Raw genomic sequence first — 23997 nt, forward strand, 5'->3', positions numbered from 1 at the left:
GTAGCCGCGGACTCTAACCACTCGACTAAGGAAGGCCCTCCAAACCTTGGCTCACTGCTCGCAGAATTTATGTTCCGAGCATCACTTACGCTAGTTGGCGGTTCATTTCTGAAAGCGAGGAAAGATACCTTCCAGCGAATCATGGAACCGTGTGGCTTACCATCAGCAGCGACAGTATCGGAATGATATTCCAGTCACGATTTTGTCAAGTTCGTTTCCTTTTCCTCTGGGATGATGCGCCTAGTTCTAAGCGAAATTTCGTTGTCAAAGTGTGGCTTTCGTTTGATGGCTTACAGTCCGAGCAGGAACGAATTACTCGTATTTATCTATTCATACCATATTTATTCACACCTCAATTCGGTATCATTGTTTCATTAGATATATTGTTTAAAACAATTTAAAATACTTTGTTGTTATTGGTTTTGGAATGCTATTGAGGACTACTTGAGATATTAACCTACTTTTGAAATATTTAACTCCAATATGCCTGAGATGTTATTTGAGGTTTCTACCTCTTATGCAGGGCTGTTTCATAACTTTTTCAGGTGCTGAGTATTGAGAATTATCTGGCGCTAAATACCTCAGTTTGGTATTCTGCTGCAATTTTGTTCTTCTCGGGAGGCAGTGCACCATATAGTCAGTTCAAAGTCTGCCTCCATTTGGGCCCCTCAATTAGTGACCATTTTTCACCCACTACGCCGCGAAACAAGCTGTAAATGGCGTTACGTTAGTCGCACAATCTACCAAAGGCCCTTCCCTAAGCCGGAATTAATTGGCAATTTGGCAAACACATGACTGCCGCTTTTGTAGCTGGTCGAAACGAAGGATTGGTTGTAACAATGTCCACATGACTATTCAAATCAATTGGCATGGAAGCTGACCATTTTTCACCAATGTCGATGGTTTAGTACAGTGGTGCCTAACTTTTTTTCAAGCTGCGATTCCCTTCAAACATCTACAAACATAACGCGGACCCCTAATATTACAATAGCTAGTCCATATTGGTACAGCATAAAATATGGCTGGCCTGAAATTTTGTTTGAATATCAAAAGCATGTTCTTAAAACAAAGTTTTGATTTTCTATAATATATCTTCGAGCTGTTTAGTAGAATATCTATAAGTAGATGAAAAACCGAATGTACCATTTAATTCCACTAGAATTTGTATCCTTTGACAGATACGCGTATTTCGACCTCAACTGTAAAGCCGTTTTCAGTGTCGTGTACTAGACTCGACTTGAAGAAAACCATTATATATTAACACTAGGTATAAACGTAATTCCCTACCCAATATTTTTATTATTTTTATTATTTTTTTAACTTAAAATTTATGAGCTTTTAGGTACATTCCATTCCTCTTTTGTTGAAACTTTAAATGCTGAAAGGTACATCACGGGAACGATTAGTAGGTACCAAGTTGAATAGCCATGTATTGCCATTGCCATTGTCTCTGTTGAGTAGCGTCGTAGGTAACTTGTCTATCGTCTTCTGAGCTTTTCCTATTTCCGCTAAGTGTTCCTTGAATCTAACCTCGAGAGACCGCTTTGTTTGACCAACGTAGACCTTGCTGCAGTGGGAACAGCTGATTTTGTAAACACCAGCCTTGTTTAGTGTGTTTACCGGATCCTTGGTAGAGCCTAACGAAGTCCTAAGTTGGTTGTCTCTGGTGGAAAATACCAAACCGATTCCGAAATTCCTTAGCTTTGGACGGAGCTGTTTGCTGATGTGTACGTCGTATGGGATGGAGACTCTCCTCATGGGTTCGGTGATAGGGGTTAGTGTCGTCAAAGCATTCCGAATTTGCTGTCTTTCCTTTTGTCGATGATGGCTTTTATCGTCCTTTCCTTGTATCCGTTGATCCTTGCCGTCTCGTAGATATATTCCTAAAAACTCATAAATTTTAAGTTAAAAAAATAATAATAATGGGTAGGGAATTACGTTTATACCTAGTGTTAATATATAATGTGTGCATACGATGGTTTTCTTCAAGTCGAGTCTTGAACACGACACTGTAGACGGCCTTACAGTTGAGGTCGAAATACGCGTATCTGTCAGAGGATACAAACTCTAGTGGAATTAAATGGTATAGTACTAAATTCGTTCTTTCATCTACTTTGATTTTCAGGTGATAGAGACATTTTACATATTTATTACATTTGGCTTGAATGCCATCAATGTGATTTTTGAAAGTTAAATTCTTATCTATCATGAGCCCAAGATACTTAATTCATCGACAGGCCTGTGTCATCCGCAAACAAGGATTTTTGAGATCCCTGAGGTAACTCAGATGTGAAAATATTGTATAATATTGGTCCCAAAATGCTGCCTTGGGGAACGTCAGCTCTTACAGGAAGTCTTTCAGACCTGGAGTTCTGATAATCAACCTGTAGTGTACGATTTGACAGATATCTTTGAATTATTCTATCAATGTATGTTGGAAAATAAAAGTTCTTCTATTTTACAATCAAACCTTCGTGTCAAACACTGTCGAATGCTTTTTCTATGTCTAGAAGAGCAAGACCAGTAGAATAGCCTTCAGATTTGTTGGAAAGAATCAAATTTGTTACACGTAACAGGGCGGAATCCGAACTGTTCATTGGCAAAAATTTAATTTTCGTTGATGTGGACTATCATTCTGTTCAAAAGATCCTTTTCAAAAAGTTTACTGATGGAGGAAAGCAAACTGATTGGACGATAGCTAGAAGGTTCTGCAGGATGTTTGTCTGGTTTTAAAATTGGTACAATCTTAGTACGAAATATCTATCTGTCAAGATAAGCAAGAGTTAAAGATATTTGCTTACTAGTGATTTTAGTATTTTATGTTTTGCAAAAAGTGAAGTGTCCAATTAGTAGTTTTTTCTCTTAATAAAATCTTGTTATACTTAGAAAAAATATGCTCTTTCAATCAAGCTACAGTCGCCTCTCCACATCTCGATATCTCTCTCTATGTCGATGATTTTTTCGGTCCCTTCATTCTGCACACATTTTCACTCTCCATATCTCTATATCCTCCTTATCTCGATATCTCCATATCTTGATGTGTTCTTATTGATTATTTGTTCCCAATTTTCTCTCCGAATGTCGATATGCCCATTGTCAAAGGTTGCTAGACTAGATTTTGAGGATTCAAAACAGTTTTCAAAAACGAAATGACGTCTGTTTGTTTTCGATTTTCCTGGTAACGGAGTGATTTTCAATCTAGCATTCATTAAAAATGTGTTCTATGTCTCGATCCCTCCCAATCTCGATGGTCCCTTCTATATCAAGATGTGGAAAGGCGACTGTACAAAAAACTGTGGATTTTTCATCACTAAAGAACCCAATTAGAATGGTTACCCATAGCAAGACAATTTGAAGGGAAAGAACTGAAATTACCTGTGACAATTTTGGCATAGGATTTCCGTTGGTAAATCCAATCGCAAATAAAAGATTCGAGCGGTTACACTACGGAAGAAAATTAACTTGTGAATGAGCATAATTATTATTTAACTGACGGGTATTTATAATAATGCTCATTAACTGAAAAATGAGCATTGGTTGAAATTCTGCCTGGGGAATTCCGACTAAGAAAAACGTTGCCGTTCATCTGCCAGGTACGAGCCTCAATGGTTTGTTTGCGCGAAGGGCAATCCCAAAAGTTAGACTTTTGAAATTTGCGCATACAAACTTTTTGCTATCTTTCTCCACAGGACAGACATCGTTAGCGTTAGAAAATCCACCGCAAATCATGTATTTAGTATCCATGCGACAATGTTTGGTACCATGACTCCTCTTTTGGCCCCGACGGCACTGAGTGGGGTTCTGAAAATTGCCTTGATTTTTTCTGGAAATGTTCCCGTGTCACATGGACATCGAATATAAGGCTTGCTTTTTTCAAAGCTTCAATATTATTTGGATCACTTTTGTAAAAGTGTTCTTAATAATGTTCTTGAGGAAGTCCTTTCCGAAGAATGCCATATTGGATTCTCTTTTTCATAATGATTACTTGGACTGGGGAAAATCCAAGTAGGGTCGGTGTTCCCTTAGTAGACAGTCCCCTATAATCGCAAAGTTTCAATATTATTTAGTGACTTATCACGGCCGTTAGGCTATAAATCAACGCAAAATATTTTTTGACATGAAGGTCGGCAGCTATTTTTCTAAGTAACATTGACACACAGCGCGATTTTGTTCAAAACATGATCGAAATAAATAGTTTGCTTAAAATTTAAGCCTCCTTGCGCCTATAGTAAACATATTGTTCCTATAGTAGCACTACTAAAATAAACTATTTTTTATTTAACAAAATAATTGAAGAATTAAGAATTTTTTTACATCAAACGAAAGCTTTTGGTCCACATTTCAAAGGAAAAATATAAAAGTTTAATAAAAATACGCTTTTGATTTGAATTTAGCCCACGCCGTGAAGCTAATGCTACTATAGAAACAGAAATAAGAAATAGTGCTACTATAGACACATGTGTTCCTATAGTGGCACAAGCGATAATAAATACAAAAATTTGTGTTTTCGTAGGTTTCACATGTTTTGCACAAAGCCAAGATAAAAACCTTTCAGATGATGTAAAAGTCATGTCGCTAACTTTATTTTTCAATTTTATATGAATATTTGTTCTTAGCTATGCAGCTATTGGTACTGTTGTATCGGAATACTTAAAGAAAACACGTCTTATTCGTAGAATGGTAATCCAAACAAGAGAGCGATATATTCTCGACCTACTATGATTTACAAATCATCAAATCTAGCACCGATACTACATTTCCTCCTTTTCTTATAAGTTTTGTAGAATCAAAATAAATTACGCAGATAACGAGGTCCATTTGTGGATTGACTATTATCGTTAGCAACTCCAAGCTCCTATTGTAAATAAAATATTCCACTCTTAGAATTTCTTGATAAGTTATCATTTTTAGTCATTTAGGGTTGATTTCTTCACCATGGCTTAAGCCGTAAACCACGCTTACCCATATAGTTAAACTAGGTTTAAGGCCTAAGCGGTGGTGAAGAAATCGGCCCTTAGTCGATGGTCCATACCTGAAACGAATTATTCCATTAGTTTAGATAATATATAATTTAACAAATACACTGGTATACTTCCGAGAGTTTGAAGATTGTCCTGTATGAGGATTATATTTGGCTTCCACTATTCACATTACATTTATTTACTTTTTTGTTGTCTTTTCATTTTTGTTATGTCTCACACACTTTCCAATTCCATTATAATCATGTTTCCCATGGTAACACTAAGAAAGTTTATTAAATTTTTGATGATAATAATTACCCAGTGATTTTCACCCATAACCTAACATTGGTATTGAAAACCCTTTCATTATTGATAAAACATTGTATTGGTGTACACAAGACTATGCGTATTGTAGTCTTTTGTATAAGTATGATATAATCATGCGTACCTTTTTCACGACAACTTATTAACAACTTATTAACGACAAGCACATATTGTGAAGCATATTGAAATTTGCTGTTTTTCTCTATTAAATTCTTAACTCAAGATGTTTTTTATGTATCGAAAATACTATAATGTCTTCAAAAAATTACGCATACCATTTAGATGGACATTAAACACTTTTAAAAACAAAGGGTGCTAGGCATTAATTTTAATTGTAGGTAATCTACATTATACAATGCATTATTAATGAATCTGTAAAATTCTACAGTGTTCATCATATAAATTATTTGACGGTTCGTAAAAGTGTTTATTTTTTTCCTAACTTTGATTCATTCTGATCCTAACAACATCTTACATATGTTAAAATTGTACATATATGATTTTTTTTTGTGTTGCCAAGGAATATTGAATTACAGGGGACATATTTCAAACCCGTCTATAAAACATCAAAAACTAGTAAAATGTTTCCAAAAGTCCGTGTAAAGTCTATAACAAAATCATCAATCAAGTAAACAGATGTTATACATTTTTATTTCAACTTTCCAACATAATCTCGAATGCATCAAGCTAACGTGAAGCTAACAAATTAACTTAATATAGCTAACAATTAAGCTTACAAGTTAACTTCGTCTAATACGTCAGAATAACTATCCATCTCAGCATGAAAACCCTTCATTTTTTTTATGTAAACCAATCGATACAATCATATAATTTCAAGCGATGAATACAATAAATGAAAATTATGTATTTGACAAGTACCATACCTTCGAGTATGTGATTATTATTATTATTATTTTAGTCAACTTTGACCGGTTAAGTAATTTGAAGCAAACTACTTAATCGCTACTCAGAGTTTTTATGATTGAGTAAAACCTAAACCCTTTTCCTTCTTAGATTGTCAGCTATTAGCTTTTACAAAATATCAATAAATCTAATACGCTCTTAGTGCAATTAGATTAATATGCATATATCACTGATTTACCAGCGCTATTAATTATTCGCAAACCTTTAACAGGAAACTCAATTGAAAGTGCATTCTCTTATTTTGTTTTATTTTTTTCAGCTGTGGCGTGCATCACTCATAAAACTCCACAATCATTAAATTGATATTATTGCAATTTTAGTGAAAACTTTCCGTTTTACGGTGCAGCGAAAAGCTACCGCAGCTGTCACATCACTGATATGCACTGGAAACCGTCTTGATGATCGTTGTTTGTTGCTATTTTTCATAGCGTTTTCTCTTTCAAGCATACTATGATTGAATTGTTTGCTTCAATGATGGAATGATTCCGAAGCCTGCGGTAGAACTTTGACAGCTGCGGTAGAACTCTGCGGCTACCGCAAATCGGAAAATTTTCTTAACAACCGTAATACATAACATTCATTAATAGTTAATAGTATCCAAAATGTAAAAGCTAGTAGTCTCGGCAAACTTCGTCTAGCCATCGAGTATGTTGCTGAAGAACGCCATAAAATCTCCCATACAAAAAAAAAAACGATAATTTTTTTTCTGTTATTTTTTTTTATTCCGAAGACTTTTTAGATCTTTTTCTTCACACGAATGCGTCGCAGCTCTGCATCGAATAGTAAATGATTTTTTTTTGATCCATTGACCTATCATCCAGCAAAATCCTGATTCACAAATACCATCCCAATTTTGTTCATGTAGAAGATGGGTAAATTACTATTTGAAACAAAACATATCCACAACGGTTTACTAAATGGTTGTAATATTGTTGTGCCATAGTTTGCACATAGCTTACACATATGTTATTGTTTCTAGGTCTTCACAATAAATAAGTTTTAAGATAGCTATTGATTATCAACCAAACTTAATAAATGTTTGTGACTCAATTATCTTTACATTTTTTTTTGTAATACTACAGCTTCACACAATTTGCTTATACGTTTGGTAATTATTTGGCGTTTATTTTTATTACCACAACTATGTAATATACACGTACCCACACGTACGTTGTAGTTAAATTTCCACGCAATTAAATACAACTGTGTTACAATTTTTACAAAAACAACAAAATTATAAAGACTATAGTAACCTCTTTATTTACATACCATTATAACGGTACACATATTATGAGGTCCAAACTATAGCTTCAAAAAGCTTCTGTTTCTGTATGGCCTTACGCACCTTTAAATACCAGTTTATTTTATGATCAGCCAAACAGTAGTTTTCCTTTGCTCAAAGTGACAATACCGCAGCATATATGGTTTGAAAGACAATACTGATATCTTTCCTGTTTGCACACAGTTGCAAGATCACAGTTCATATTCAAATCTGATAAAGTTACAGTACCTCAGCTTATATTTTAGAGTAGTACTTAATTGCTTTTCAATTTGCACAAAATTTTAATGTTCTAGTATATAATTTATCTAACTCACAAATACTACAGTATGTAATAATTCTGACACACAGTTGTCTTGTCATCTGCACACAATTTCAATTTCGCAGCACATTGCTTTTCCTTGCTTATATATTCTAGTTTCCAGTTGCCTTTTATTTGCACACAGTTGCAATTCCTCTGCTTATATTTCAATCTTTTACTCAGTTGCTTTGTCACACAGTTGCAAAACATTATTATTTTTCATACTGGCACACGGTTGCCCTTCCGTTGCATACAGATGCCACTTAATTTGCAAACAGTTGCTCTTCATTTGCAGACGTTTGCAATTCCATTTTTTCGATCTGGCACACAGTTGCCCTCAATTTGCACACAGTTGCAATTCCCTTTGTTTTTAATTTGGCACACAGTTGCCCTCCATTTGCACACAGTTGCAGTTCAATTACATTAATTCGGCACACAGCTGCCCTCCATTTGCACACAGTTGCAGTTCAATTACATTAATTTGGCACACAGCTGCCCACAGCTGCATACAGATGAAATTCCATTTTTTTTAAATATGGCGCACAGTTGCCCTCCATTTGCACACAGATGCATTTCCATTACTTTAGTTTGGCACACAGTTGCCCGCCATTTGCACACAGTTGCAGTTCATTTTATTTTTTTATTTTTTTTTTTTTGCACAACGTCGCCCTTAATTTGCAATTTAAAAGTTTATCTATTTTTATTTGACACACAGTTGTTTCACATTTGCATATAATTCCAATTCCATTTTTTTCGAAACACTTTCCTTATCATTTGCACACAGTTGCATTGCAACTTTTTTATTTAAATTAGGTTCACAATTGGCCTTTCTCCATACAGTGTTAAGTCCATACAAGCTTTTCATGTACATACAATGTTATACTCCTGCTAACGTAATTGACAATTGCTTTCCTGTTTAATGTAACGACGCGTCATAAGAATTAACATCCGTTATTTTAGCAATAAATCCTCATGGAAGTTCAAAGATTTCATTTACATTATAATGCCAATTCAATTGATACCAATCTGAAATCTTCAAAAAAAAATACATAGAACAAATACTAAGGTACTAATAAATATAATTTTGATGGATTCTCATGTTACCAATAGAATGCTAATGAAATTTTGCACTTTGACATCTCTTATGGGCACGATCCATGCGAGCATTTACTTGTAGAGTTCAAATCTAACGCTTTACAGTTCATAAGTACAAAATGATGAATATTTTTTTAGAATCAGTAGAGCACCATATTAACGGTGTGTCTGACAAACTTGTTTCCGGTGATTTAGCATTAAACTCATAGTATAAGTGTTCCAACAAAGAAAACATTGAGAACGATCACCTGAATTATGTTCAATAAGCAACGGTTTGCGATTCAAATTAACTTCTGCATATCTTATACTATTAAGATCATTGGAGCCGGCAATAATCTCCCCATTCCGTAGGCTATCAATTTGAATACAACAGCGCTAACACAAATGTTGGCATCATTTGCCGAGAACTCTATACTTCCACTAGTCATCATGTACTCTATGTTGCTATGGTGACCGACATAATGTCATACTGGCACCTACCTTTTTTCCGCCCACACTTGCAGCAATGGAGCCTTTATCACGCGATAGTTACTACACTTGAAAGCAGCAGCACCAAATTCACTCATTATAAATTTTAGGAACAACGTTCGTTTCCATTAAACAATTTATCCTTTCGTCGCCAAATGTTGTATCGGAATACTTAAAGAAAACACGTCTTATTCGTAGAATGGTAATCCAAACAAGAGAGCGATATATTCTCGACCTACTATGATTTACAAATCATCAAATCTAGCACCGATACTACAGGTACATCGACCCTACATAATTCATTCTATTTTTGATCTCTTCAGGTGACTAATAGTCACTTGAGAGACCCTTCCTAGAGGACCTTGAACAAACGTTCAGTTTTGTTGTCATAAGTAAAAAAATCAAGATGTTTGCGAAGAATTTCTTGATCTTTAAGAATTTCCGGCATAACGCGACAATCTCCTTTCTATGCGATTTGGAAGGAAACTTTAATTCCCTTAATGGAGTTTAAGATCTCCTGCCTAAACCCCCAGATTCGGAACAACTGACCACGATAGGCAGAACTTTTTGTTTCCTCACTTGAATAAAAAAAAAGCCTGGGCTGGAGACTGCTTCGATTTGGTGTTCGGAAAAATTGTCTAGAGCGTCCAACTGATTGCTCATTTCAATGCAATTATCAACATTAATCATTTCACCTTTGGAAGAAAGCGCGCATTCCTGAGAAACGTCCTTTCTTTCATTCTTGCCGTGTTTAAAGTGCCAGTTTCAAAACCCACATTTTTGGTAGGAAGTTGTGAAATGCACCGTTTTTTGAGTAATCCATTTCCGAAACATAAAAATTGCTTTCTGTTATTTCTTCTATGAAGGTATAGTGTAGGGAAATCAGCATAAAAAGACGGGAAATGCCATTTGGTAGTTTTTATAAAGACAAAGTGGACGAAACATAAATATTATTCATTATTTGTAATCTTTAATCTGTTTAGACTCACTTTTTCACATTGTACATGATTTTTATCTGATACTTCCACCTTACTAGAGATGAATTGGAAGCATACCTTCAAATTTTATCATGCGGTCATCGAGTTCAATATCTTTGTAATGCATGCTTCAAAAACATCAACGATGGGGTGAGATTCTTCACAGACCTAGTCTCCAGTATTCACCTATATCGCCTATATCGTTTGGAGACATAAACATATTTTCGAAAAAACGGCTCATTTTGAAAAGCCATGATTGAACCTTCATATAAGTGTGATAAGCGGCTCTGTTTTGCTCAAAACCTATGAGCTAGTGTTGATATAAGTTGTCTCTAACCGAAGTAACAAATTTCTTCCTCAAAAAACTGTTATAGATTTCCGTATTTATTTTTTACTAGTGGTCCCGGCAAACTTCGTCTTGCCATCAAGTAGGCTGTTGAAAAACGCCATGGAACTCTCCGTGCAAAATGGAAGTTCCGTTCACTCCTGTTTTTTCAACTTTCCCGTTAAATATCCTTTGCTTTTTATATACACAAACACGTCGGAACACTTCAGGAACATAACTATGGAAGAATCATTCTAATCCGTCGAGCCGTTCTCAAGCCATTTCGTGACATACAAACACCACTCCATTTTTATTTATATAGATAGATTGAACTATAACACAAAATAATGGCACATCAAACCTATCAGACGCAAATGCTCACAAAACTATGACCCTGACAAAATATTTAATTGTGACAATGAAAAACACGTTCTCCAGGAACTCTTTCATCCTCTGATATCACACAAACTAATATTTTCAAAGATAAAGTGTGATTTTTTTAAGCTGGAAAGTTTATCACCAGAGTATACTACAATCAGACGCTGTTTCTAACTTTTAGTGGACAAGACCTCTAAATTTATTTGCTTTATTACATTCTTCAGGACAGTAAGAAAAATATGACAACAGTACTCAGAAATAACATTCACTCACAAAAACAATGCTTGTGAATGCAAAATTCACGTTCAAACAGTTTTCGCATATTTTTATGGGCCATTCTGTAGTTGAATATATGCTTATTTCTCATATCTCAATTGCCACTAAAAATCATAGTTACATAAAGGATTGAAAGTATTTAATCCATCTGACGAAATGTAAAGAGGTAGATCAATAAATATAGCTTTTTCATGTATGGCCATTTTACTACGTCTCACATTTTACCCTTTTATCTATCATCTTTGTTTTTATGGGCGGACGAATAGTAGAATCGAAACTGAAGTAGAGTACCATTTGACCCTGTAAATGCACTGCGAAACTCAGTCGTGACGATGGTTTCCAACCGATAGAAACCGTAACGTGAATCCTCAATTTGCATACATGAACTAGGATAGCCCAATCGGTTTAGTTTTATTGCGTATGCAAAATTGGTCGGTCAGTTCCAGTGAGAAGAATAACCATGTTTTTCACCACACCAGCTGGTCGCTGCTGTAGATTTTCCCCTATTCTTGGAAGGATATATGAGTGAAATGTGACCAGCATAACAAAGGACATAGGAACATCGGAAAATGTTTGCATAACACGAAGGAATTCCCAAAGATAAAAAAAAAAGTCCAGAAAAGATCAACAGTATCGAGCAATTTGGCACATTCTTTGGGGAAAAACAAACTGCAGCAAGAAAGAAAACTGAAAAGGTTTATGGACAACTTCGGATCATCAGAATCATGGATTCTGTACATGAATATGGGACAGTGCAAAATGTTTGCGATAAGCCACTAAAGTAGGTACAAAAACTACAAACTCGTGACTAAATTCTTAATACTGCATGTATTTTGAACTAAACTAGGGTAAGTATTCCCTTAGTTGTGGGTGTCCCTATAGTTGCGGTAATGCCGTTTTCACCGATTTTATTACATTAGTCACAGAACCGACACTGCCAATCGACCTATTAGCTTGTTGATACAGAGAATAGTTGAAAAGAGCGTTCAAATTGCTTTAAAACTGATGAAATATCACTAAAATTGTTAAAACTATTCTTACTTGTACCAATAGTTGCGGTAAAGTGTTCCTATAGTGGAGGATCCCATAAGAAAACAACGGATACCGCAACTAAAGGAACACAAATTAAAAATATACCCCAACTAAAGGAACAGTGTACCAAAAGTGAAGGTATTATTTTTCACTGACATGCCGTGGATTACTTCTATGAAATCGTTTTTCTCATTAAGTCAATGGTCGTTATTTCTCGTTACAACATTTACATGTACATTAATTGCGCTTTATGAATTTAGGCGGTTAAATGAAGTTCAATCGTGCTTAGTACCTCCACTATTGGTACATCTACCCTATAAAGTAGGCTTGGTAATTGACAATATAAATTTTGGGAAGAATCACTCGATAATATAAAATCAAATAAGAATATCAACCATCATCTCCAACGTTGCAGGAGAAAAACAGTTTAATGATGCATTTTATATTATTCAATTTAAACGAGTTAAGAGGATGAAGGAAATTGCCATGCAAATTGTATCACTTTTGTATAAACTTTCTCGTTGCTTTAAACTTCGCACGCAAAATGTCACTACTTTCCACCAGAAAAAGCTGCGATGAATAATTTATCCCATAATTGAATTCTCCACGCCCAATGCCGTAACCAAACCCATCGATTGCTGCAGGTTACAGTGAAACGGTATCGGTATGGACTCAAAATTACCATATTGGTAGAGCAGTAGCAGCATCACATGCATGAATTTGATTAAGAACACGTTAAAAATGGCAATATTTTCCCAAGCATCAGGTGAATGGATTTCGGAAAGTCAATATGCTTCTGAGCTACTATATGAGAAGAGTGGCTGGATGACAAATTTGGCAAGGCCCGTAGACGATTATTTTTTTTCATCGGATTTTTACTGACCATAGGGGAAACGTTGCTTTATACATCCATCGTCTCAATGAGAATTCAATTTAAAAGCGAAATAATAAAATTTTTAATGCGATCATTTCGAATGCATATTTGCACTGTTCGAGAATAAACCTTAATTATGAAGGCAACCTATAGAAGCAAAGACCCTACCATAAAATTTCCACCTCTGCACTTTCGAAGGACAACGGAGGTGAAAAAGAGATAATCCATTTTCCGCAAACATACACACACATGTGTACAGGTTTGCGTTTTACCCGGGTGAAATTTCATCGTGATGAATTCCTCTTTCGAAATGTGCAATAGAAGAACGATGCAAAAAATAATTGCTTATATGAGAGCTGAGGAACAATAAAAAAAAATTGAAGCAAAAGTTTACACAAGAAGCAGAAGGCACGAGTCGTAAATTAATCCCGCAATGCTCTCTGCAAAGCTAACAAATAATTTAATTACAAATCATTTCTCATGCACATTTTTGGAGCATCAAAATAAATGGAATTTAACTGGCAGTCTTGTATTTCAACCCTGATTGGGTGGTCTATCAAAAACTTCCAATACAAAAAACCAAGAACGGCAAAAGTAGAACAAACTGATTGATTTTTACAGTAACAGACCCGGCAACGACCCAACAAACATTTTAGTCGAACAACAGTTGAACAACTCACTCTGAAGCAAATTTCAGCTGAATTAACTGTTGTTCTGCTACTAATGGGGATTTTTTTTACTTCCGTACGTGTTAGGGCCGAAAGGTCTCAGATTTTCATGAAACTTTTTCCACAGACAGGGCTCATCAATATATGAATAAAAAGTTGAGAAAAATTCAGGGTCGCCTATTTTCCCGGAAAACTTTTGTTTTCATCTGACACTACTTACTTTGAAAAATCATAACTCAAGAACGAAGGGGGCCCAGATAGCCGTAGCGGTAAACGCGCAGCTATTCAGCAAGACCAAGCTGAGGGTCGTGGGTTCGAATCCCACCAGTCGAGAATCTTTTCGGGTTGGAAATTTTCTCGACTTCCCAGGGCATAGAGTATCATCGTACCTGCCACACGATATACGCATGCAAAAATGGTCATTGGCATAGTAAGCTCTCAGTTAATAACTGTGGAAGTGCTCATAAGAACACTAAGCTGAGAAGCAGGCTTTGTCCCAGTGGGGACGTAACGCCAGAAAGAAGAAGAAGAACTCAAGAACGAAGCATCGTAGGAACAATTTTTTTTTATGAAAATGAAAGCAAATTTTCTCAGGAATAAAAAAAAACTAAAAAATAATTTCAGTTGAGGCTGACTTTTTTTTACGAATTTTCTCAACGATGGAAAATTTTTCTTTGATCGCAGTATGCAGTTGAAAAGAAATGTCAATTCAAATGGAGCTCCCTGTAGAACATTTCTTGAACATTTCTTGCGCAGAAATTTTTACTTTTCTTGAGCGGAACAGCATACTTAGCTTAACTCAAAAACGAAAAAAACACCATTTAAAAAATTTCAGCGATTAAAGCTTATGAAATTATCTTCTCAAAAATGTTTTTTTGAAAATTTTCCACGAGTTGGAGCATAGTTTTTCCGGCTTTTCTTTACGAATTTTCTCAACGGTGGAAAAATTTGTGGAAAACATTTTTCAGTTATTTTTTTTTATTCCTGAGAAAATTTGCTTTTATTTTCATAAAAAAAAAACTTTGTTTCTATGATGCTTTGTTCTTGAGTTATGAATTTTCAAAGTAAGTATTGTCAAAGGAAACCAAAAAAATTCCAACTGAGTTTTCCGGGAAAATAGGCGACCCTGAATTTTTCTCATTTTTTTATATTCATATATTGATGAGCCCTGCCTGTGGAAAAAGCTTCATGAAAATCTGAGACCTTTCGGCCCAAACCCGTTCGGAAATAAAAAAAAATCCCCATTTATTACGAATAATCGACAATACGATAATTTGAAGATTTTTCCAAGGACGCTGCTGCAGCGCCGTCGGGATGCAATCTGATCTTGTACATCCCTTGCCAAGACATCAATTTCATATAGCTTATTTCCTATTTAGCCTATTTCTTCGCTTTCTGATCCGGAATATAGGTTATATGACAACCACAGGGATTAAGTCGAAATCTGGAAAAGTAGCTCAATCTTGAGCGATTCCACATACCCGGAGATTTGCAGCTTTTTGGATCAGCCGATCATGAGACTTCTTGTAGTGGTGCCTAACGGGATTGTATCTTGACTGTACCGATGCTGCGATTATCACGAGGAGCTCTTACTAGCTCGAAAGTATAAATGATATGAACCGAATCAGTCGAAAGTAGTATGTTCTACACAATTTGAATAGCAGACGATGTTCCTCCCTTCCTTATTCTTCGCCATCTTCTGATCGACCAATCTGGACCAATTGATTAGGGATTCACATATCTTTGAAAATTCATGGACGCGTTCGGATGGACAATAAAGCATTATTTCAATATTTTACAGTAAATGTAAAAACACACACAACTATATTTAGGCTAGGGGGTGCGAACTAGATAGCAACAAGCAGCCAAGCTGCTGTCAAGCTAAAATTTTTATTAAAATGATCCGAGTACGCCTAGGAGTGTACGAATATTATTTAGTCACGCTAAAAAATGTTATGCATTTTATGCGACACAAAAATTGCCAACTTTTGAAGGAACATTATAGTTGGTCTTATCCAAACATAAGTTTTTAAAAACTTTTGTAACATATATTACTAACTAATTTTCGTTCAGAAACTATCTGAGTTAGCCAATTTATTGGATTTATTGCCTGCATCCAATTACATAGACTTTGTGTGAAGCATTTTAAGTGTGCATCTTGAAATTGGTTTCCAGCGAGCAGACAAGCAAACAAATAACGGTTAGCACTGGTGGAAAATATTGTGTTCAAATTGAATAACCGAAACTTTCGAGTCCGCACCCCTCAGTACTTAGGTATTCAACTTTTCAAAATGTGAAATAATCGAAAAATACATAGAAATTTTAATTACTTTTATTTGTATTTTGACGGTTTTTCATGTTCTGCCATTTTAATGTGCGGTTTCCCAGTGACAGTTGATGACATGTTCCTTTGACTTTTGAGAGCTCGCAATCTAAGGCTGTGAACCGTTTCACCAATTCGTTTAACTTTTAGTTAGAATTTGACATTTCGATAGTTATTTTCCCCTCAAATGGTTAAATTGAACTTCGCGGTCGGGCCATTTGAGATTTGACAGTCGAATAGTTATTTCAGAACGAAGCTGACAGATGGATAGTTATTTTCAAATTCAAGGGAGCAGAAAATAATTTCCGAACTGTCAAGTTTAACCATGCTCCAGAGCTGGGTTATTTTTAACCGGAGGGGAAATAACTATCGAGCTGTCAAATTTTAACTAAAAGTTAAACGAATCGGTGAAACGGTTCACAGCCTAAGCCAGCTATATCCTCTCTCTCAGTTTTTGAGCATGTAAACATAGCAACCATAAGCGTGGGGTTGTTTGTTTAGTAGCGAAAAATTTTCGCGTCGTGTCGTGTGCAGTTGGCTATCCATATCTGATGTGATTTGCTGAGTGGGATATTTGAATTTCTTTCAGAGTAGTTCAAAATCAACTGCATAGTTAAAATATATTGGGGCTGCAGTTAGGAGCTTACGAAGCTTCAACTCTCTGTTGAATTAATTATTGGAATGAGATTTCTCCCAAACTTTGACTTATTTTTCTATGGTTCTGTTGCATTATCGTGACGACTTCATTACTGATTCAATGCAATCGCTAGAGAAGCAGTAGATTAGTTTCAGCAATGGAAAAGAATTGATACAAGCATACAAGTCAGTTTATAGGAGCCTATAAAAGATTGTAGCGGAGTTATTCTTTTTATGAACGCCACATTTTGAAAGCTGTAATACATTTGAAATAAGGTCAAAACAATCACGATGTTAGAATATTTCACTTTTTTTTATTTTTCTATTTTTTGATCGCTTTCGTTGTTGCAATGTTGTCAGTGTCGTTGGAAGGTATGTAAGACATCCAGTAGTTTGAAAGCGAATTGAAAATAAACGCCAATCACAAATATAAAATCAACATCAATTGCTGGCAACGATATACATTTGATTTAAATTTCACTACTACCCGGAAATAAGAGAATAAAGTTGTGCCTACTACTACATTTACATTAAAATTTGTGGATTCAACGAAGTTTCACCTTAAGCATTGGTCAGTGAGAACTGCAATTTTCCCAGTATTGCGGTGAATGTTGCTGTACAAACCGATGCCAAACAATTCTTTCTCAAAACGGCTTTAGCATTGTACAATCACATTTTGATAAATCTTGATCTCTTTTTGGAAATAATGCAAAGAAAATGCATCTTACCGTATTCTCAGTCCGTCGTATCGTTTTCAACTCCGTCGCAATCAGTTTCCAGATTCGTCTCACAACTTACGGCTCACTGTGTGTATTGAGTGGTTAAAACACAACATATCAACGCTATAATAAAATGTTTTACTAGAATATATAGATCTACGGGCATCTCCCTCCATTCCTTCAGCATGATGGAATATACTAATTTCCTTTAAAATAATTGTTCGTCAACATAATTCAGCCCAAACATATGAACACAACACTTTTTGACCGTAAAATTATGGCATTTGCTCACAGTACAGCGAAAACAACACAATCAAAGGAAACGTATTTTTACGTCGAGCGTCGCGCACACATTGATTTGCACAAGCTTTTTTTTCTCAGTACGACGAATTGAACTTTGTTTACATTCTCAATCATACGCGGCGGTTGAGGAAATTTCGTAAAATTTGGTGATTTATTGAAGTTTTACGGCGTGTGATTGGAATGAAATCCTTCAGTGAAGAAGTACGAAGGTTTTCCATAGTGAAAATAAGTGCTCGGCGAAGTAAGTCACCCACGGGGGCGGGAAGAAACTTGTGTTGGAAATTGGTGTGGCTCAGTCGATCGCTAAGCATTTCTCTCAAATCGTGTTCGTCCATGCAATTTCGGTGAAAAAGTGCAAAGTGGATAATTGAACTGAAGTTATTTACCAAAATAAAGTAATTTTATTGCATTTTTGGTGTACAAGTGTACAAACCATAACAGCTTTCACAAAATTACACTTGGATAATGAATCTATGTAGCAGGTAAGTTTGAATATCCGCCGTAGTGGAACATTTAAAGTTTGATACGACGAATAGTAGCGCTTACGACGAAGTAGAACAAAACTCTATGCTTTCTTATGAGTTACTACACTGAGGCCTTAAAGGCAATATTTCAACGAATCCCATCGAAATTTCAAAGACTCCTGCCACTGTTCAAAAGATTCTTACCAGAATCTCCGATTTCCTTTTGCATTCGGAAGATTATCGAAGTCAAAAACATTTTTACTATAATAACAAGATTGGCAGCAAAAAACAAAAAAAAAGAATCACAACAGATGGCAGGGATCCCACATAAAAATCCCGAAGATTCATTACCAAAGATTCCGATCGGAGTTTCATAGATTCTCACAGCATTACAATAAATTCATCCGGATCCCAAATCATTCCCCCAGAACCCAAGAATTATTATCGGACTCCTAAAATTCAACAACAATCCTCAAACAACTACCAGGATACAAGAATGCTTACGATAATTCCAGAATTGCTATAGAAGAAAATCTCAAAATTTCCTAACGAAAAATAATTATTGAAATGCCAGAATCCCTTCGAAAATTCCATATTGCTGCGGGATCCTCTTTTTTCTCATCAGAATCCATGAAATCTCTACAAAAATCTCAGAATACCTTTCCAAATTCTCCCCCATACGACATAGATTCCAAAAAACTTATGAAAAAAGGTGCAAAAATATGGAGAACCCAAATGAAGCTGCTGGAAAAAGGATTATTAAATTTACAGGACATTCAGTTTTCGAAATATAATTCGTCACAGTTCTTAGTAATAATTACCGTTTCTGTTTTAATAAGCACTTTAGTTATGGTATTTTGAACGCTATGTTGTTAATGCTGTTTCATATTGACACATTTTGATTTCGATCTTCAGTGGAAATATTTGCCATATAACGAAATTCGTATTTACCTGAGAGTCACCGCTTCCATCTCCTTCGGCACGTGGCTTTTCCCCCGAGTAATCATTTCGCCGAGCACATCCAATATTTCCGTCCGGTTGAACTCGCCAATCATCGACGCATTGTACTCAGTGGACCACGGAAACCGTCGGATCGTTGCCTGGGTACAATTAATCAATCGCTCCAACTCTACCGTGTCACTCATTGTGCCGTTTCACTTTTACCCAGCTTCTAACAACACATCATCACCGAAACACGTAGATCTCTACCAGAATTTGTTTTCACTAGTCACTAACCAATCACTAGGCATACTTTCTACTTAGATACACTTATCAAATTGCTCTTGCTCACCACTTTTGCTGTGATATTATTATTCATCTCTATTAGTGAGACTTCCAAAACAAGTAATTCAAACTCGTTGAAAACACATTTGCTGTCGAACAATCACACTGGTATCAGTCTACACTTCAAGTAGTTAAATGCTGTTATTCCAATAGATATTCCAAAGGATGCACTGGTTTGATAAAATTTCTTTCATAATTACACACTCGTCGCTAACTCTCCAACGTCCAGATACCGATGACCAGCAAAGATGATTCCCATATGGTATGACGAAGCTGATTTCAGATGAACAAACACCTGCAACACAAATAGAGTGAAACAAATCTATTGGTTGTGCAATAATGGAATATACGTATGTCGGGATCACAATTGGATTCGTAACACAGTGCAACGTTTTTTTAGGGTCGTCCAATGTCAACGAAATTCTGACCCCAGTTCCCGAAAGTACACTTATAAACCCAAATAGGGGTTTTTATAGTTGAGTTCGAAATTTGAAGTTCACCTAGCTTTCTAATTTTTAATGCGTTAAGTGAAGCTGAAAGTGGATTGTGGCTGCTCAGTCAAGGATGAAGGATCAATTGGTGAGCCCGTTTCATGCTTTTATTTCAAATCGGCGGGATGTAAATATGATTTTTCAACAAACTATGAATGGTTCGTCACTGTGAGTGTCGGAATAAACTCTTATCCATAAATTATTTATTAATTTTTTTTCCAAAACACCCCTTTCCCGTTATTGATCCTGTATGAATAGAGGCAATGAATTATGCACACTGAAGAATATCATGGCCATTACCAACCAAACTTCTAGTTCATTCTTTGTGCATCTTCACTGACTTCGGTCAATCACAGAATAACAACCATTGATATGTGTAGTCAGTCTAAACTAAGCTAAGCTACGGTATCTTAAGAAAGTAATAAAAAATATCGCAACGAAATGTTCTCCAAACTTATAACTTTTTGTATGAAAAACATTTCGTCTGAAGGTTGAATTGAGAAATCTCCAATAGTTTTCGAGATATAGTCGTACTAAGGAAATATCAAGCTGAACAACTGAAAAGGGTCTAACTCCATATTTTGCAACTAAACTATCGAGATCCAAATAGGGTTTTACTAGTGAGGATGTGAACTTTCTGGAACTGAAGTTACAATTTTGCTTACATTTTGTGTGTTGCACTCTGTAATGATAAATTGATTTTGAGCACGCATTGCCTCGCATTTCTACGCACGATGTATCCCATTTTCCACAACCATTGTGGTTTTTCTTCCCCGTATCGTAAAACGTTTGATAATGCTGTTTCAACAATGTATTCATCATTTGCTAGTGTGCAAGGTGTTTTCCTTGCAATTCTCGAGTTCCTTCCCGTGAAAAAAAAGAAAGGAAAAAAAATACAATCTGTAAACATTTTATAATATGTGATTTTCAAGGAAAGTTCGATTTGCCATTTAGTCTATACAACATGTATGCATTTAATTACAGAAAAGCCACATGTGGTAAATTTTGAGTCACAATAGCAGTACTCGCATGGAATGTCGCATTAGATTTTATTCCTTCATCAAACACATGTTATCGTTGCCCGAATTCGCCATTTCTATGCTTTCTCATTTTTACCGGAAGCTGCGTTGCCCAGGTGATTACCATGCCAAACCACATCTTGCTCATTAGGTTGCACAACAGTTCGCTGGGAAACATCTAGGTACAGAACGAGCCCTTTGCGTCGAGTAAGGCGATCGGCGGCCATAAAAGTTTCCTCGTTAGATAGAACGAGCGCTACCAAATGAATTGCTTCCGTCTTATAATGCATGTAGCAGCAATCATTCGCATCCTCGCTTGAAGTTCTATTCATATGAGGCAGGTATGTGTTGCAGATAGGTGCCGATACTAAGTATTTCTCATGAAATTATTGAATTTGGCACTCCAAGAAATCATAATTTGAAATAACAGCCAGGGGAAAAATAGCCATAAAAATTCAATATTGTACATTGAATTTCTATGACTTTTTCAGCGTGGTTGTTATTTAGATTCTAAAAAATGACTCCAGCACTTAGAACGTCGAAGTCAATAATATAATATTGGCCTCAAAATGCTGCCTTGAGGAACACCAGCTCTTACAGGAAGTCTTTCAGGCTTGGGGTTCTAAATATTAACCTGAAGTGTACGATTTGACAGATAACTTTGGGTTATTCTAACAATGTATGATAGAAAATTAAAGTTTTTTAACTTTACAATCAAGCCTTCATGCAAAACACTGTCGAATGCTTTTTATATGTCTAGAAGAGGAAGACCAGTAGAATAGCTTTCAGATTTGTTACACGTAAAAGTTGATCAGTGGTCGAATGTCCATGTCGGAGTACGAACTGTTCATTGGCAAAATATGAATTTTCGTTGATGTGGACCATCATTCAGTTCAATTTACTGATGGTGAAAAGCACGCTGATTGGAAACTTCTGCAGGGTTTTAGTCCGGTTTTAAAATTGGTACAACCCACAGTGATTTATTTCATCGATTTCACGATCAAAATAGAATAACTTTAAAACTATTGGTTCTAGATGATTGGTGTCTTCGATGAAGTTTCTTGATATTGAAAGGCGCTTCATTTGGTGTAGGGGTAAGATGATCAATCCACCTAAAAGTGAGATAAAAAAAAATAAGTCAGAGATTTCAAGTCTTCGGCAAAGTTGTAGAGTATGTATTTACAAACAACTTTGTCGAAGACGCCAAATTTCTATATATTCATGAGCATTTTGTCTTCAACAGCCCTTAAAACTTGTTTTTTGTACATAACTTTTTACTAGAATGTTTCACATTTTTCAAATCTTTTACAAAGTTGTTTCAATTGATAAAATACACATTTTTGCTGAACACTTTCACCTTAAAAATCTCCATTTCACGCAAAATGACGCAGCTAGTTTCATGACAACTTCAAGATCTAACTTTCTACTTTTGCATACAAGTAATAACTTTTGGAAACAAAAGGTTTTTTGCAGTGAAGAGCGAACCTAAACTTTCAAACGATGACTTGAATGACTGTTTCATTAATTATGAATAGTTTTCACATTTTCCGCCACATTTTTAAAATTTCGTAAGCGCTCTTTAAAGAATATTAGATTACGATTCTAATGATGCCTATGCCTATGTGCCTATGTAGCTGAATTATTATTGGGACCTCTGTTGATTCCATACATTTTCAATGTTTTTCAATTATCCTTTGTATCCTAACGTTTTTGTAATGGTATTTTACGATGCAATGAATTGGAACAAACTTAAAAACAGGCGTATATTGTCTGAAGGTTTGTCAAACCTTTAGAAATTGAAATACTGATACTGATTTTTATGTCGTACAATATCCAATGCTTTCAAAAAAAATAATGGTCATTACCTCTCGAGGTCCACCAAAGCTATCTGGATATGCACGATGAAGAACGTTGCGGAACACATTATATGTCATGAATGCTTCGTTTTGACTTTATTAGTTTTGTCCCGCCAGATTTTGTTTCTGGCCCATAGTACAATGCTGAGTCTGTTGATTTCCTTCCCAAATTTCAGGTAGTTTGTAAACCTCTAGCACAAAAATAACCACGATTTCTTTATGACCAATGCACAGCTACGATGAACCAAGTCATGAAAAGAGCACAAATAATTTTCTGTTAGATGGGTTCGAAATGAAACCTCTTCAGCGATGGATGGAAGCTGCTGCCATCAGCGTCAGCGAGACGGAAAACTTTCCGGAAACACACACAAACAAGCGATAACTTTCCACTTCCGTGCCGCACCGCATTTTGTTGCGATGAAAATATCTAGTACTGTATTGTGCCGTTGTAATGAATTGTCTCTGACCGCCTCGAAAAGGAAGTCCCGGACACTTCGCTTCGTTCATTATAAGTTGAGTCATTTGGAAAAATGCTCCCTTAATGGGGCGAGATGGATGTTCTGGAATGCAGATGGTTGGAGTCAGTAATGTCAGTTGAATGCCAAATAGGTAATAATTGCTCTTCATTGTTTTTGAGCTATTCCTAATCACCTTTCAGGGAGGGAAAATTTTTCGACTTCCTGACAAAAAAAAAGATAAATCCATATCTTGAGACAGGCGGAAATATCATTAGCATAATTTGACTATTCTTCATAGCACTTCCCCAATTGGGAACCTTAAACTTGGTCAAGACAGTATGGTTCTAAGAAATTTCATATTTCTGGAGACGTGTCCTGATTCTACTATTCTGCTGGCGGATTTCGGTAGCTCATCAGCATTATCGGTACCGTAATCCGGGGTAACATTGATCATTTTTTTTAGTTTTTCTTAAATTTTTCATTTCACAATACAAATATTACAAGTTTCATATTTTTAAAACAAGTACTGGCACCCACCGTTCCTAGCTATGTACTTTATTTT

The 23997-nt window shown here is 35.8% G+C and overlaps 1 protein-coding gene across 1 annotated transcript in view; it reads right to left on the reverse strand.

Annotated features, from left to right (window-relative positions):
- The window catches only part of LOC23687834 (tachykinin-like peptides receptor 86C), a 468956-nt gene that overhangs the window by 411497 nt on the left and 33462 nt on the right, over positions 1-23997 (reverse strand). Inside the window, exon 2 of the mRNA XM_021857584.1 lies at positions 19279-19906. Coding sequence (XP_021713276.1) covers positions 19279-19472 — 194 coding nt within the window. The 5' untranslated portion in view covers positions 19473-19906. The remainder of the gene's footprint in view (positions 1-19278; positions 19907-23997) is intronic.

Source organism: Aedes aegypti, chromosome 1 (assembly GCF_002204515.2).
Source record: "Aedes aegypti strain LVP_AGWG chromosome 1, AaegL5.0 Primary Assembly, whole genome shotgun sequence".
Classification (NCBI taxonomy): Eukaryota; Metazoa; Arthropoda; class Insecta; order Diptera; family Culicidae; genus Aedes; species Aedes aegypti.